Here is a 16,174-nt window from a genome sequence, read left to right as displayed (position 1 = left end):
TAAAAAAAAATCTTCCCTTCTCTTGCTTTCTCCCCATCTCAAAGGAACTAAAGTTTATATTCTTCATTTTCTTTAGCTTTGATTAAAATCATAGTTACCTAGTTCTACGTTTTTCATAGCTTGTCAGTTTAGTGCATTAGTCAAATATTTGTTAAATTTCTGAGTTCAGTGTATTAGTCAAATATTTGCCATCAAAACAAAATTTGAAAAGTTATATTTACCATAAGCAGAATTCATTCACTTGAAATCACCGAAGGTAAGCTTATTTTAAATCCTGTGAAATGCTCATTTTGTTTTGAATGTCTCAGCCATACATTGTAAAGGTTTATTATAAAAGTACTTGTCTACAAAGTTCAATTTATGGGTTTTGATTCTTGTAAAAAGAGATAAAATTAGCAATCTGGTATTTTTTTTATTGAATCTACTAAGGAATACTTTAAAATCTTGTAGACATAACTGCTTTAAAAGCTGCTGCTGCTGCTAAGTCGCTTCAGTCGTGTCCAACTCTGTGTGACCCCATAGATGGCAGCCCACCAGGCTCCCCCGTCCCTGGGATGCTCCAGGCAAGAACACTGGAGTGGGTTGCCATTTCCTTCTCCAATGAATGAAAGTGAAAAGTGAAAGTGAAGTCACTCAGTCCTGTCTGGCGTCTAGCGACCCCATGGACTGCAGCCCACCAGGCCCCTCCGTCCATGGGATTTCCCAGGCAAGAGTACCTGAGTGGGTTGCCATTGCTTTAAAAGACCCATGTCATTTATAAATCTGGTAGTATGTGTTTTAAAGTCGCTTGCACATCATTCAGTCATGCCAGGACTCATTTGCAACTGTGTTCTGTTTTGTTTTCAGGCAATGTCGGCAGTGTTGTGTTGTGGCCCAGTGTTTGACAACGTAGGGCTTTCCCCAGATGGCTACCTATACAAGTGGCTTGACAACATTCTGGCTTGTCAAGATTTACGAGTAAGTACTAGCCAAAAATACATTGTTTTAAATGTCTTGATTGTTTTGTCTTGGTTCGGTTGGTACTGACATGTCTACATATTGTTCACAGTGCAGTCTCTTCACACGTTAGCCACAGACGTGTAGGCTTGTCGGTTGCTTTACATTACACTATGATGCATCAGAATAAGAAACATAGTAACGTTTACCAAAGTTGACCATAAACCAGGCCATAAAGCAAGTCTCCACAAAGTTCAAATGATTGAAATGACACAGACTGTATTCTCTAATCACAGTGACACTAAGCTAGTAATAGATAATAAAGATAATTAAGAAATACTCTTCCAGATACAGTGATTTAAAGAATACTTAAAAATAAAAAGAGAAAAATATTTTTAACTGAAGAGTAATGAAAACACTGCTTACTAAACATGTGGGTTGTAAATAAAACCTTGCTTAGGATGAATCATATATTGGAAAGAAAAAAGACTGAGATCAGTCACCTAAGCATACATTTCATGAAGTTAGAAAAAGTATATCAAACTCAAAAGAAGCACACTGAGGGAAATAATAGAGATAAGAGCACAAATTAATTAAAGAGAAAAAATTACTAGAAATGGACACTTAAACTAAAAACTTGAATTTGTTAAAAGACTAATAAAATTAGTAAATCCATGGGAAGTCTGATCAGGAAACATAAGATATAGGTCATCAACCTCAGAAATGTAAAGACTCACTACAGATACCACAGATGCTAAAAATCAGACAACATATAAACATCTTTGTGCCAATAAACTTGACATTCTAGATAAAATAGACAAATTTCTAGAAAACACAGCACAAATAGAAAATCTGAATAGTCAGATAAGTAGCAAAGACATTTAATCTATAAGTGAGAGTGTCCCCACAAAGACAACTTTAGGACCAGATGACGTTATGGATTAATTCAAGACTTAAGAAACAGATTGCAAAGATTTAATACAAATCCTTAAGGAGAAAACATATAGAAAGGAAACACATCTGGATATATTTTATGAGACCCACATAACCTTCATACTAAAATGGGACAAGGATTTAATAAGAAAGACAACTAAAAGGCAAACTCATTCTTGACTATAGATATAGAAACTTTAAATACAATATTAAAAAATTGAATTCAGTGATATATTAAAAGAGGATGCCTAATGATCAAGTTGGGATTATTCAAGAACTGCAAGATTGGTTTAATATTCAAATGTTCTTCAATTCATTTATATATTAATTATATAAAGTCTCAGGAAGGAAGTATCATCTGATCATCTTAATAAGATGCAGAAAGAGCATTTAATAAAATTCTACATTCATTCATGAGGGCAATTCCTAATGAAACAAAGAATAAAAAAGAACTTAGTTTGATAAGGGGTATCTTAAAAAAAAAACCTATAGTAAACATTCTACTAAATAGTGAATATTGAAAGTGTTGTCTGAGATTAGAATGACCCAGGAAGCCCACGTTCACTACTTCTGTCAACGTTATACTAAAGATCCTAGCCAATGGATTAGAAAAGAAAAAATAAGATAGCAGGAGTGAAAAAGAAGAAACAGTTTGTACAGAAACAGATGCACAGGCTTAGAGAATAAATTTACAGTTACCAGTGGGGAAGAGTTGCAGGGAGGAATAGATTGGGAATTTGGGATTAACATGTCCACACTGCTCTACTTAAAATAGATAACCAGCAAGGACCTGTAGTATAGCACAGGGAACTCTGCTCAGTCCTGTCTAATAACCTGAATGGGAAAAGAACTTGAAAAAGAACAGATACATTTGTATGTGTAAGTGTATCTCCCTGCCGTACACCTGAAACTGACAGAATGCTGTTAGTGAACTGTGCCCATGTAAGATGAAATGGGAAAAAAGAGTGTGGATTTAAACATGAAAGCTGAAAAATTAAAGTTTCTAGAAAATACAACAGGATAATTTAATCCCCAGATTTAGGGAGAGATTTCTTAAACAAGATGCAAAAATTACTAACCATCAGGAAAGACTAATAACTTCACTTCACCAAAAGACACCATTGAGAGTGTAAATAGACTGGTTATAGAGTAACCAAGAAGATATTTACAACATAGAGGCAACAGAATTCTTATCTGGAATATATAAAGGACCTCTACAAATAAATAAGGTAAAGACATTCTTGAAAAAAATGAACAAGAGAATTAAACAAGCACTTTACAAAAGAGATTATCCAGTACATGCAATATGAGACATACACAGAAATATTTAAAGCAGTATTATGAGGTCAAGAGCTGGAACAACCCAGATGTTCATCAGTAGTAGAATGAATAAACTGTGGAGCAATCATGAATTAGAATATTATGCAACAATGAAAACAAATAAATGTAGATGACTTTTAAACATAAATTGAGTAAAAGACACATAATTATATATATTACATATTAATACTATAATTCTATTTACATAGAGTTCAAAGCAGTTCAGACTCTTCAGTGGTGGTAGAAAACAGGATGCTGGGTTCACTCACTCAGTCGTGTCTGACTCTTTGTGACCCCATGGGCTGTCACCCGCCAGGTCCTCAGTCCATGGAATTCTCCAGGAAAGAATACTGGAGCAAGTTGCCATTTCCTACTTCAGGGGATCTTCCCAACCCAGGGACTGAACCTATGTCTTTTGTGTCTCCTGAATTGGCAGGCAGATTCTTTACCACTGTGTCACCTGGCGAGCCCAGAAATCAGGATAATGGTTATTCTTGAGGAGGGCTTCCCTGGTGGCTCAGATGGTAAAGAATCTGCCTGCAACGTAGGAGACCTGGGTTGGGAAGATCCCTTGGAGAAGGAAATAGCAACCCACTGCAGTATTCTTGCCTGGAGAATCCTGTGGACAGAGGAGCCTGTAGGTCTACAGTCCATGGGGTCACAAAGAGTTGGACACAACTGAGCAACGTTCACTTTTACTTTCTTTTCCCAACTATGCACTGATAAAAAAAATAATTTAAAAAAAGTAATTTTGTTACACAGTGAAAGTTCTGGGACCTATACCCTATAACTTAAGAACAATCAAGCCATAATTTTTCCATCTCCAGTGTGATTGCTATGGGTGGGAGAATGAATAACTTCAGCAAGAAGTGGGAAAATGTTACTTTCTGAGGGGAAGATAGCCCCCAGACACCAGGCTCATCCTGGACGAATGTGACCATCCAGTATTTAACAGTGGCTTCAAGAATCATCAGTTAATGATCCTGTTAATTCTATCTAGCATGATAGTCTTTTCATATGAAAGGCTGATTAAAAAGTGTTTATTGATAGCATATTTCTTTTTCAAAGATTGTCAGCTAAGCTATACACAGTGTATTTATAATCAAGCCTAATAAACATACTCCTCTGAGCTTTTTCTGTAAAAAATTTGCATGCATAAAGACTTTCCTTTTATATATTTAATTTTTTTAAACCAAATACATGTATTTTTCAAAAATATTTTAAACAAATATTTTCAAGTGTTAAATATTTGCCAATGAAGTCTCTGTCACCTTGTCAGTGTTAAAAATAGAGAATGAGTGGACCTTATATGATAGACTGACACTGGCTCAAATTTAGTTTATACATTTCAATTTCCAGTTGCAATATTACATCCTTTTAAAGACCTTTTTGTGAAATAAAAATTAATTAAGATGGATGTTCAGTCTTCACTTTCCTTTTGCCCAGTTTACATTCACTAAGCTCAATTTTTGTGTCTTTCCCTGGAATAATCTTTCATTAAACATGAGGGGTTGCTTTCCTCTGTGTATTCAGGTGCATCAACTTGGCTGTGAGGTTGTCGTCTTGCTACTGGAACTAAATCCTGACCAAATAAATCTTTTCAATTGGGCGATTGACCGATGCTACACTGGTTCCTACCAACTTGCGTCTGGTTGCTTCAAAGCCATAGCTACTGTGTGTGGAAGCAGGTATGGATTCTTTAAGTGGAAGCTACTGGTCACTGACAACTGCAGATTAAGGTTGCTCTTCATCATATTGAGGACTGATTGCGAACTGAGAGCTGATTGTTTTTGCAAATATCCAAGTGGAGTAAATTCTAAGGAAATAGAAATGGCCTCTCCTTCCCCAGAAGATAGACTGTTCTAAGTTCATAGCTACATTGAGTTTTCATTCTACCAGGAGAATGGTTTGTAGTTCAAGCACCCTTCTTTTTAAGTTGCCTGGAAATTTATAATGAAGTTTTAGAGCAGGCTTTGAAAATGACCAAGATTTCGTTTAAGGAATTTCTAGAAATATTTGTGATAAGTATGAACTATAAGCCCTTCAGCCATTTTGAGACCAAACTAAACTCAGGAAGCAACCTAAAAACTTTAAATTTCTCTCATACAAACCTTGAGAAAGGAAGAAGGGGCAGGGGAAATGGGTCTCCTGGGATTCCAGAGATTATGCTTTTTAAAACATTGCCCTCACTATGTAAATCAGTCACTCAGCGGAGTCATTCATCTCTACAGTTTATTGAAATAATTTCATAGCTAAGCTGAAAGGGTTAATAAAGACTCCCCAGATTAGAACAGCTCTTCCCAAGAAAAAGCTTATTATGTATTACAAATGGAGAGAAGGCAGCCCACCTTTGTTTTTGAAAGGACTTTGATAGACTGTTAATTGTTCCTTTTAATTAAATATGGCATTTTAAATAGCTATCCTAAGCTACCGGATAAAGGGAATAAAAGTAAATTCATTTTAAATTACAATCTGTTATGATTCTAAATTCATAAGAACAGAATTTTAGAAGACATCTACTTTCAATAAACCTAAAATGAACATGCTATTTAAAGAGACAAGTTTCTCTTTAGTATTTTTCTTTTATGAAGATGATAGATAACATTTCATGTATAAAGCTTTCATCTTCCATAATCTAAGTAGTAAAATTTTTATTATATACAGATTTTAATTTCCATAAAAGTCATATCGGATGATAATCTAAATTGTCTGGTTTTCCATTGGTTTATTTCTTGATGTTCAGTTCAGTTCAGTCGCTCAGTCGTGTCCGACTCTTTGAGACCCCATGAACTGCAGCACGCCAGGCCTCCCTGTCCATCACCAACTCCCGGAGTTTACTCAAACTCATGTCCATCGAGTCAGTGATGCCATCCAGCCATCTCATCCTCTGTCGTCCCCTTCTCCTCCTTCCCCCAATCCCTCCCAACATCAGGGTCTTTTCCAATGAGTCAACTCTTCGCATGAGGTGGCCAAAGTATTGGAGTTTCAGCTTTAGCATCAGTCCTTCCAGTGAACACCCAGGACTGATCTCCTTTAGGATGGACTGGTTGGATCTCCATGCAGTTCAAGGGACTCTCAAGAGTCTTCTCCAACACCACAGTTCAAAAGCATCAATTCTTCAGCACTCAACTTTCTTGATGTTAGCAATAGTAAATAAATGACATTTATCCTATAGGATATTAACAAAATAACATTTTTTATAAACGTCTCTTTCTCTGGAGGATTGTTTTATTTTCAGGTATTTCAACTTTCTAAAAACAAATTTCGGCTCTTTGATTTTAAAGAACATATTTAGAATCTATGACTTGGACCATAAGTTCATCTCTCAAAAGTAAGAGGAATAAAAGTTTCCTCTCTTTGCCACCCTTCTCCCAGTGAACTTGGTTTGAACTGTCTTATTCAAATTTATTTCATCTCATAAAATATCACAGTGCATTCCTCTGAATGAATCTAGGTTCTTTTTAGGGAGCACAAATAAATGTTTTTATGAATTTAGCAATATAGTCTCAATTCCAGTAATATCCCAGTCACAAAAATATTAGGTTATAAAGCTCTCTATGTTTAGAGTAGGTTTTAAAAGATAGCATCCTAAAATATTTTGGTTTCTTAAACTAATATTGCCTATCAGCTTACACTCATGACAAATCTATTCTGAGGGAAGGTCAGGGCCAGATGCTGCCATGGCTGTGACCTCTCTGCTAAGACAGTGACCAGCACTTGTCATTTCTCACCACAGGGATGTTCAGAATTTGAAGTTTCAGCTGTGGCCTAAATTTGTTCTCTTTTCCCATAAGTTCTCAGTCTTTGTAGTTTAGATAAGTCTCCAGATTTGTTTGAGCAACTTTGCACTTATTTTCAGTATTTTTTTGAAAAGCACTTCTGGTGTTTTAGACTTTGTCTTCTGCAAGTTTAATTCTAAAAAAAAAACACCCAAATCACTTATAAAATAATCTGTTCCTGAAAAGTCACACACAAACTAGATCATGTTTTATAAATTCCTGAAACAAGGTATCTGAACAGTAACTTCTACAAGACATACTCTAAAGCAAAGAATTCTTCCTGTAAAGTAAAATAATTTACAATATATGATCATATATTGGCATATTTTTATAGGAATATGACAACTTATAGGCAGACTCATTTATTAAGGAACCACTTGTAATTGACTTTAAAATACCTAAAAGATTTAACATTTTAAAAATATAGATTAAAATTTTCTACTTTTAGAATGAAAGTAATTTTTACATAGCTAGTATATAAATCTTTATATTCAACAGCTGTGATAGTAGGAAAAAATGGTTCTCTGCATTCTTTTCAGTTCCTTTTATTTCTATAAATGTGTGTGTGTGTAGTGAGCTTGCTGGTCTCCAGTCAAAATTATAACTGTAATTATAACTATAATCTGACTCTGCTGACATTGAGAGATTTGGAAGCTGGAGTGGAACGTGAATAAGACCAGGGAAAGTGAAGATAAAAGTAGAAAGTGATTGTAAAACTGATATTAGTTTCAAAGGCTTTTTCATGATATGTTTCATATTTGAGTAAAAACTTTTAAATGCAGCTCAGTACTATAATTTAGCACAAAAGACAATAGTTCACCTGTCAGGCAGCATTAATTCCAATAACTATTTGGCTCCTGTGTGTGTTCTCATTAATTTTTCCATCAATTCCAAATTATATCACTTTAGAACAGATTAGGAAATTGAGAAAGAGACTAAATGGCTTTCCAAGGTTGTAAACCAAGGTAAATAATGTGTTCTCTCTATTAAAAGTATAGACCGCTTCCAGTCACTGGCTTAATTCAACAGAATTCTCTTCACATTTAATTAAATACTTAAGAATTCCATTGTTTTCACTCTTATTCTCGAGCATACTCCTCAAATATATTTATTTTTTTCCTTCAAATATTTTTAATAGATGTTTTAGAAGTATATGTAAGATCAAAGTTTTAATTTTTAAAGAATTGTGTTGGGTTTATTTTTAGAGGTGGTTTTTATTGTCATTATTGTTTATATGCCTATCTTGCCTTAACTATAAATCTTTCCTATTTAAGTCAGATACAGCAAACTTGAATTATTTTTTTTAATCAAGTTGTTTTAAATTTATTTATTTTAATTGGAGGATAATTACAATATTGTGATGGTTTTTGCCATATATCAACATGAATAAGCCACAAATGTACATGTGCCCTCCTCATTTTAATCACTGGCTCCCACTACCCTCCCCATCCCATCCCTCTGGTTGTCCCAGAGCACCGGCTTTGAGTGCCCTGCTTTATGTATCAAACTTGCACTGGTCAGCTGTTTTACATATGGTAATATACATGTTTCGATGCTACTCTCTCACATCATCCCACCCTCGCCTTCTCCCACAGAGTCCAAAAGTCTGTTCTTTACATCTGTGTCTCCTTTGCTGCCCTGCATGTAGGATTGTCAGTACCATCTTTCTAAATTCCATATGTATGTGTTAATATAGTGTTTGTCTTTCTCTTTCTGACTTACTTCAAAACTTGAATTCTTAAAAGTAAATGCCCCGCATTTCTTAAGAGAATAGCATCCATCTGTTACCAAAGAAGACAGGGAAGCTTATCTTTCGTGAATCACGGTCGTGCTCCCTGACTGGTGACGTACAGCCCCATTTGGTTGTGTCCCCTGGAGAATTTCAGGAGAGCACAGAGTTTGGGAATTTGGGCTCTGGAAACATAATGTCTTGAGATTGATTCTCGCTCTGTCTCTCATTAAGCTGTGTGATCTTGAACAACTTACTTCAAATGCTTACTCATTTGTGAAATACGAGTGGTAACGGGGTTAGGGTAAGGATTAAAGGAAAACAGTATCTTGACCAAAGGTCTAGCACATGGTAAGCACCCTGTAAACACTATTATTATTGCTATTATTATTCAACAGCTATTGGAAGCAAAGAGCTATGATGTAATCATATCAACTAGTAAAATCCATTTCTCTTTAGAATAACTCAAAATTATCTTGAGTTTCATCAGTTAGTTCTAGATAAGCCAGAGCTAATGAGTATTTCTCAAATTCTTCAAAATTTCCTCTCTTTCAGATAGAAAAAAAAATCAGTTTTCTTTCTTATTTACTTTCTGAACCACATCTACCTTTTATATCTATTTTATCATTTTATTTTTATTCTGTGTGATCATAGCTGTCTTTCTTTTATCCTTCCACTGTCTATGCTGAATAATTAAATACTGAAAAATGTAAGATTCTATTTCTAAGCCTATTTTAAATGTCTAAGTACAGATGTTTTATTTGTACTCTTGCACTCATCAGAGAGCTTTCTGATTTTTTCCTTCTCTGGGTTTCTTTCACTTTCTGTATCTGTATTACTTCTTTCAGTGTGATTCCCCTTCAATTCCATAACTCAGTTTTAAGCAGCTAATTGAATTCCCTGATTACATGGTTGAGGGCATAACCCTGCATAAGAGGCCAGCTTTGTCTACTCTTCTTCTGCCTTTAAATCCCCAGTGATCTCTAGTAGTTTCCAGTGTTTATTTAAAAATATATATGTATTAAGTCCCAGAATCAGAGACAGTAATGTATGTAAGACGTCTCTGCTACTGTAGGGCTCAGAAGAAAGTTACCTTTCTGTTTTCACAGAAAGGTCTGTTTTCAGATACTGCAGTTCATAAGAATTCTAAATTAGACTGGTCATGAAATGACCTATTGTGGGGTATCTAGGAGGTGGACAGCACAGTGGATAAGTGTTTGAATTCTTGGGAGTCAAACAAATCTAGGATGGAATCCAGGCTCCACTCCTTCTCCCTGACCTTGGGTGAGAATTTAACATCTTTAAGCCTCACAGTCTTGGTGTGAAGATTAAGTCAGAAATCTTGGTAAAGGACTTGGTATTGTAACTCGCACAAAGTCACCATGTCATAACATAAACATTACCCACAGCTCATCACCATCCTTACCACTGTCATTTGGGGAGCTTTGCCCAGTTTCTCATCAACCTCATGCATTTTTGTTCATTTAAAATTATAGTCCTAGAAAAGTAATCATGTTGGAGTGCTAATTGGTAAAACCACTTTGGACGGTAGTATAGCAGCAGTATCTATCAAAATTTTAAGTATGCCCTTGGACCCTGCATGACTTGTCTAGAAATCTGTTCTAAAGAAATACTTGCCCAACACGTCAAAGTTATCATAGTGAAAAAAATGAAAATAACCTTTAAACATCTGTCAGTGTGTGTCTAAGGTTGGCTTTCCCAGGAAATAGAACCTTGTGGTGGAGATTTGAGTTCAGGAAATTTATTAGGGAATGCCCTTGGGATCAACGTCTGTGAGGAAGTGAGGGAGACAGGACCCAGCAGAAGAAAGAAACTTCAAGCAATCCCACGGGGAGCACTGCTGGGGAGCATGCATGACCTTGGTCTAGGCAGTTCCCAGAGAAGGATTCAACCAGAGAGATCAGCCTCCAGCACGGTAGTGGGAGGATGGAGCACCTCTGTCCTGAAGGGAGGTCTAGGCGGCACAGCATCCACGACAAGAGTGGTTATTTATGGTTTGTCCATACTGTGGAGCAGGCCTCCTCTGACGGCTCAGATGGTCAAGAATCTCCCTGCAGTGCAGGAGACCTGGGTTCAATCCCTGGGTCAGAAGATCTCCTGGAGAAGGAAATGGCCACCCACTCCAGTATTCTTGCCTGGGAAATCCCATGGACAGAGAAGCCTGGCAGGCTACAGTCCACGGGGGTCACAAAGAGTTGGACACGACTGAGTGACAGATACTTGATAGTGTGGAACCCTGTACAGCTACTGAGAAGACTAAAGTGAGCCTCATTGTCCAGTGAAACATGGACATGTAGGTAGTATAAGCACATTTAGGTTTAAAATCCTGTGTACTGGGGAGGGGTATTTTGACATGTATAATCTTTCAAGAAGCTATTCTCTCCGCATAGAATGCACCCCGTGCTACCCCTTCCATGGCCGTGGATTTCTGTATCATCTGTGGACAATCCCAGGTTCCTCCTCATAACTAGACTGTATAGTTTGTCTCCTTAACTCAACTGAGTTTTCCTTAAGGGAGGGCACCAGCCGGACTAGCTTAGTATCATCAGTTCTTTGCAGTTGTTTCTGATAGATGTTTGGTGCTCAATACATTTAGATGGATTGAATGAAAACATCAAGTCAGTGAGCTGTTGAGTTTAGACATATTGTCTTCTGTCTTTTCCTCTTGTTTTCGGTTTTCATCAAAAATCTATTAGCAATAGGTAGACTTTTGTGTTCATTGAGCTGATGTGACAATATTCAGTTTTAACCTCAGAGCAGTTTCCCTTCATCTACTAATAAACAGCAGATGGGGATGGTGAAATGGGCTTGGGAATGCCATTAGTGTGACTGAGCTCAGTGTGCTGTCTAGAATTTTGAGAGGTAATGATCTATCAAGGTTACTAGCCAGGCTATCCCATAACCTGTACTGTTTTGTTTTGTTTTAGGAACTATCCTTTTGACATAGTGACGCTGTTAAACCTTGTTCTGTTCAAGGCCTCTGACACCAACAGAGAGATTTATGAAATCTCCATGCAGCTCATGCAGGCATGTATCACCGACTACAGAGAAATTTCCATCCCTGAACACAGGAAATGGAAGTGGTAGTTGATCACTAGATTGCTGTTTATTGATACACATTCATGCATTTCTACACATCACTGGTGGATATGATGAGTGAGAAAATAATACTTAATTATCTGTAAACACAGGCAGTAACTGATGCTTTGCCTTTCATACAGTATTAAAAGATGCATTCATAAATTTTATTACAAAACTGCATTCAATATAAATACTCTTGAGATAGCCAGCCAATGCTTTTTCATACTGTTTATAACTTTCATATTTCTTTTTTTTTAACTGTGGACACATGAGAATGGTATTATTTTAATAAGTCATAGTAGAAAACTGGTAACAATATTATCTCAGTTTTACAAATACGCATTTTTACGTGTGTTTACATGAAGCTACTCTCCTACTTCTTTATAGATCCTTGAAGCAAAGCTTTTTGTGTACTCGAAGAAAGTAGCCGAACAAAGACCTGGCAGTATTCTGTATGGGACGCACGGCCCATTGCCACCGCTCTACAGCGTGTCACTGGCCTTCTTGTCGTGCGAACTGGCCAGGATGTACCCCGAGCTCACACTTCCTCTCTTCTCAGGTATTGTGCAATTGTCAGTCATGGCATGTGTGATCCTTTCTGCCCTAAGTATTCTTACTTTTAAAATTCTAGTGTAATTGAGAGTCAAAATTTTTGATAATAAATTTGTCAATCAAAATTGCATTGGGCTAAGTTCATTTGTCCCTGGAGTAGGAAATGACAACCTGCTCCACTATTCTTGCCTGGAAAATTCCATGGACAGAGGAACCTGGCGGACTTCAGTCCATGGAGTTGCAAAGAGTCGGACACGACTGAGTGACTGAGCATGCATGCAAGCTCAGTTACAGACAAAAATAAATTCTAGAATATCCTTAAATATAGAAGAGTGTGTTTATCTAAAACAGTGTGGGTATAAATAAACATAGGACAAATGTGAAGATGCTTAGGTGAATCATTATCACTATGTATGTAAAATTTCCCCAAGAAATTAAATATAAGTGATGTAACTTTATCCCCTGGAGGGGGAAATGGCAACCCACTCCAGTATTCTTGCCTGGGAAATCCCATGGATAGAGAATCCTGTGGGTTGCAGTCCACGGGGTCACAAAGAGTCACACACAACTGAGCACATGCATGCACACACACACACACGCAACTTCTAATGCAAGTAATTGCTGTCAGTTGCTTTTGGTGATGATGTTTATGGTATTTTGCAGCTTGAATGTCGCTACATATATAATTTATTGAGAGTTTGATTTAGGGCACAAATTTACAAGTAATCTTTGTGAATAATGTTTTGGAAAATCCATTTATTTGAGATAGATTAGTCACATCCTTGCATTGTGCCTGAAATAGTGGGAGGACTCAAGAAAAACCTTTTTGATAAACTAATTTTCTACTTGGAAAACTAACATTTGTTTTTCTTCACTTCGACCAAGATTTGAGTGCTGCCTGTATGCCAGGCACTGTGCTTGGATCCTGGAAATACAGAGGCAAGTAAAGCAGTCTCTCCCATCAAAGTTTCATCATCTAGTAATAAAGAAAAATGTACAAGCATATAATTGTGATACAGTGTAGCAAGTGTAGTTTAAAAAATTATACTTCTGTATGATATGCACATTCTCTCTTTGAGATGGAAGATCAAGAAGTCATCAATTATTGGGTCAAGAATATCAGGAAAGTCTTCCCAGAGAAGTTGATGTCTCAGCTGCAGTTTGAAAGAAGAGTAGAAATTTGCAAAGCAGATAAATAGGTGACATTGCAGTTGGCAAGTGGATTGGCATTACAGGCCAACGAAATAGCATGTGCATTGGCTTAGAAGTATAAGATAACATGACACATTTGAAAGATTATATAGGGGGGTTGGCTAATATAACATGCAGAGAAGGGGGAAAGTTTGAGATGGTTATGGACAGAGAGGCAGAAATCAACCTTGGAAGGCCTTTATTGTGTTCCTAGGAGTTTGCAAGTCAGAGACTACATATGTGCTCCTTGAAATCCCTCAGAAGTCTATGAACAGGGAGGATGGTCAAGCAAGCTGCTTGCGTTTTGAAAGCCACTCATCCGTTTCAAACAAGAAGAGAGAGGGGTGAGATCAGAGTGAAGTTTTAGAAAGACACTTCCTGTAGTGTGGTGAGTGGATGACAGAACATCCTGTCTGGAGAGAGGAGACCAGTTGAGAAACAATGACACCACCTCCAAGGAGGATATGATGAGACCTGAACATGAGAACAGAGGGGAGACCAGAGTTGTGAGCTATGGGCGGAGTACATGAAGGAAGTGCCTGGTGTGTTATCTGGGAGGTAGGGAGTGATCACCCCATCTGGAGAGCTGATTCGAGGAGAAGAGGAGGGTCCAGGCGAGGCAGAGACTATGAGCTCACACTCAGATCAGTTTGGGTTATCGAGTTTAGGCATCTGTTGGACACCCTTGTGTATAGATAGACCAGGGCCGAGGGAAGGCCCAGTGGTAGTGGCTCATGGAAGACCATCGAGGATAAGAACCGTAGGAATAAATGAGGTCATGAATGGAGAGAGTACAGAGTGAAAGAAAACCTGGACCCCAACTTTTAAGGACCAGGCCAGTGAAGGGTGAGGGAGCAAAGAGGGAAGGGAGGCATGTTTATGGAAAGAGAACACCCAGAGAGTGTGTTTCATGGAGACCTAGAGAAGACAGGACTTAGGAAAAGGGAGTGAGTGGTCCACAGCCTCCTCCAGAATAGCGAGACCCTGGGGGATAAAGCCTGAAGATAACCCTATGAATTTCACAATTCATCAGCAACTGTCTATCATTTCCAGGGAGAAGCAGCAGCAGAAGCCAGGTCTTAGGGGCTTGGCTGAGAAAGAAGCAATGCAAGGGAGGATGGGGCTTATGGTGGATGCAGTCAGAGGATGAGCTAGATTTGAGCTTGTTTCATGGGAGAAGCTGGTAAGAGGAGAGAGTCTGACAATTGGAGAGAGAGAGGAGAAACAGTTTAGCAGATTTGACAAGGAAAGAAGCTCATATCATGAGTTGCAAGCAAGTTAAGCCTTAGTTTCGGTCAAGAATTGACCAGAATTGACCTTTTGGCTATTTCAACTTATGAGAAATAACTTTTATAAAATAGCATGGAAAAATAAGGAGATTATAATGGATTCCTAGCCTTTGTTTATACTGCCTTTACCATTAAAAACCCTGCGGTGAGATTTTTACTGCCTGTAGTTTCATATGACTTAATTCCTTGTAAGAAGCCAAGCCAGTTATTTAGGTCTTGCCCAAACAGCCAGAAAATGATCTAGCATCCCACTGACGTTGTCTTAGAGATTATTTAATTTGTTTCTGGAGAGGTGAATGATGTTTGCATGTCACAGCATTTTTTTCCCTCGTTTTCCTTTAAAACATCTTTACACCTGATCTGGAAGCATGGGGTACCCCAGAGATCCCTACCCTCTCAGGCTTATGACTAACAGACAAGATGTAGTAAACAGCGTCAATAAGGAAATCATTTATAAATTTTATAAACATGAAATTTATAAATACAAACTTGTTTTACATAAATAAGTAATATGATAGAAGGTGATTACTGCTCCAAAAAGTCTATAGATTTTTGTACCACTGTTGAAAGATGACAGTCTTAAAATAGTTGTCCCTATGATTGGAAAGATTTCTTTCTCTCCCAAGTCCCAGGGCTTTCTGTTGTTGTTTAATCACTAAGTTGTGTTCGACTCTTTGTGACCAATGGACTGTAGTCCCCTAGGCTCCTCTGTCCATGGGATTGCCCAGGCAAGAATACTGGAGTGGGTTGCCATTTCCTCCTCCAGGGGATCTTCCTGACCCAATGTGAAACTCACATCTCCTTTGTTTGCAGGCACATTCTTTACCACTGAGCCACCAAGGAACCTCCCCCCACCCCAATCCTTTCTAGCAGAGCTTAAATGGTTCTTTTGTCATCAAAGTGCCCCACATCTTTATGACCGGAATCATTTTCTTCCATCGAACCCCCAAAGGACTCTGTGCCTCTGTTGTGTCATCCGTCACTTTCTACCTGGCCCCAGGGTTATCTGTAGACACAACTAGTCTCAGAGCTTCCTCCTCAGGAGAGGATCACATCCTTAATCTTTGCTGTCTCCATGGTGCCTGGAAGAGCATTTTGCACCTAGGAGAGGTCTGGTATGTTGGACTAAATAAGTGTTGTACTTTTATAGGGATCTGAATATGTGTCATGAAAGTCCATAGTATCAGTCATCACATCCATGTAAGTCTGGACATTAAGTCAATTTTGAGATTTGACCTGTGTGACATATAACAGCATAACATGTCTGACTTGCAGCACAGCATAAAGTATACTCTTATTCTTCAAAATAAAAGAGTTGTAATTTTAGGAAAAAGGCCAAATCC

General features: G+C 37.7%; 1 protein-coding gene across 3 annotated transcripts in view; it reads left to right on the top strand.

Moving 5' to 3' along the window:
* Positions 1–16,174, top strand: part of FRY (FRY microtubule binding protein) — a 329,088-nt gene that overhangs the window by 235,256 nt on the left and 77,658 nt on the right. For all 3 annotated transcript variants that reach the window (XM_065901750.1, XM_065901751.1, XM_065901752.1), the window contains exons 28-31: positions 847–957; positions 4,723–4,877; positions 11,646–11,745; positions 12,187–12,358. In XM_065901750.1, coding sequence (XP_065757822.1) covers positions 847–957; positions 4,723–4,877; positions 11,646–11,745; positions 12,187–12,358 — 538 coding nt within the window. The remainder of the gene's footprint in view (positions 1–846; positions 958–4,722; positions 4,878–11,645; positions 11,746–12,186; positions 12,359–16,174) is intronic.

This window comes from Muntiacus reevesi, chromosome 11, assembly GCF_963930625.1.
Source record: "Muntiacus reevesi chromosome 11, mMunRee1.1, whole genome shotgun sequence".
Taxonomy (NCBI): domain Eukaryota; kingdom Metazoa; phylum Chordata; class Mammalia; order Artiodactyla; family Cervidae; genus Muntiacus; species Muntiacus reevesi.
The sequence above is the reverse complement of the archived record's forward strand: the minus strand, read 5'-3'. Positions and strand labels throughout refer to the sequence as shown.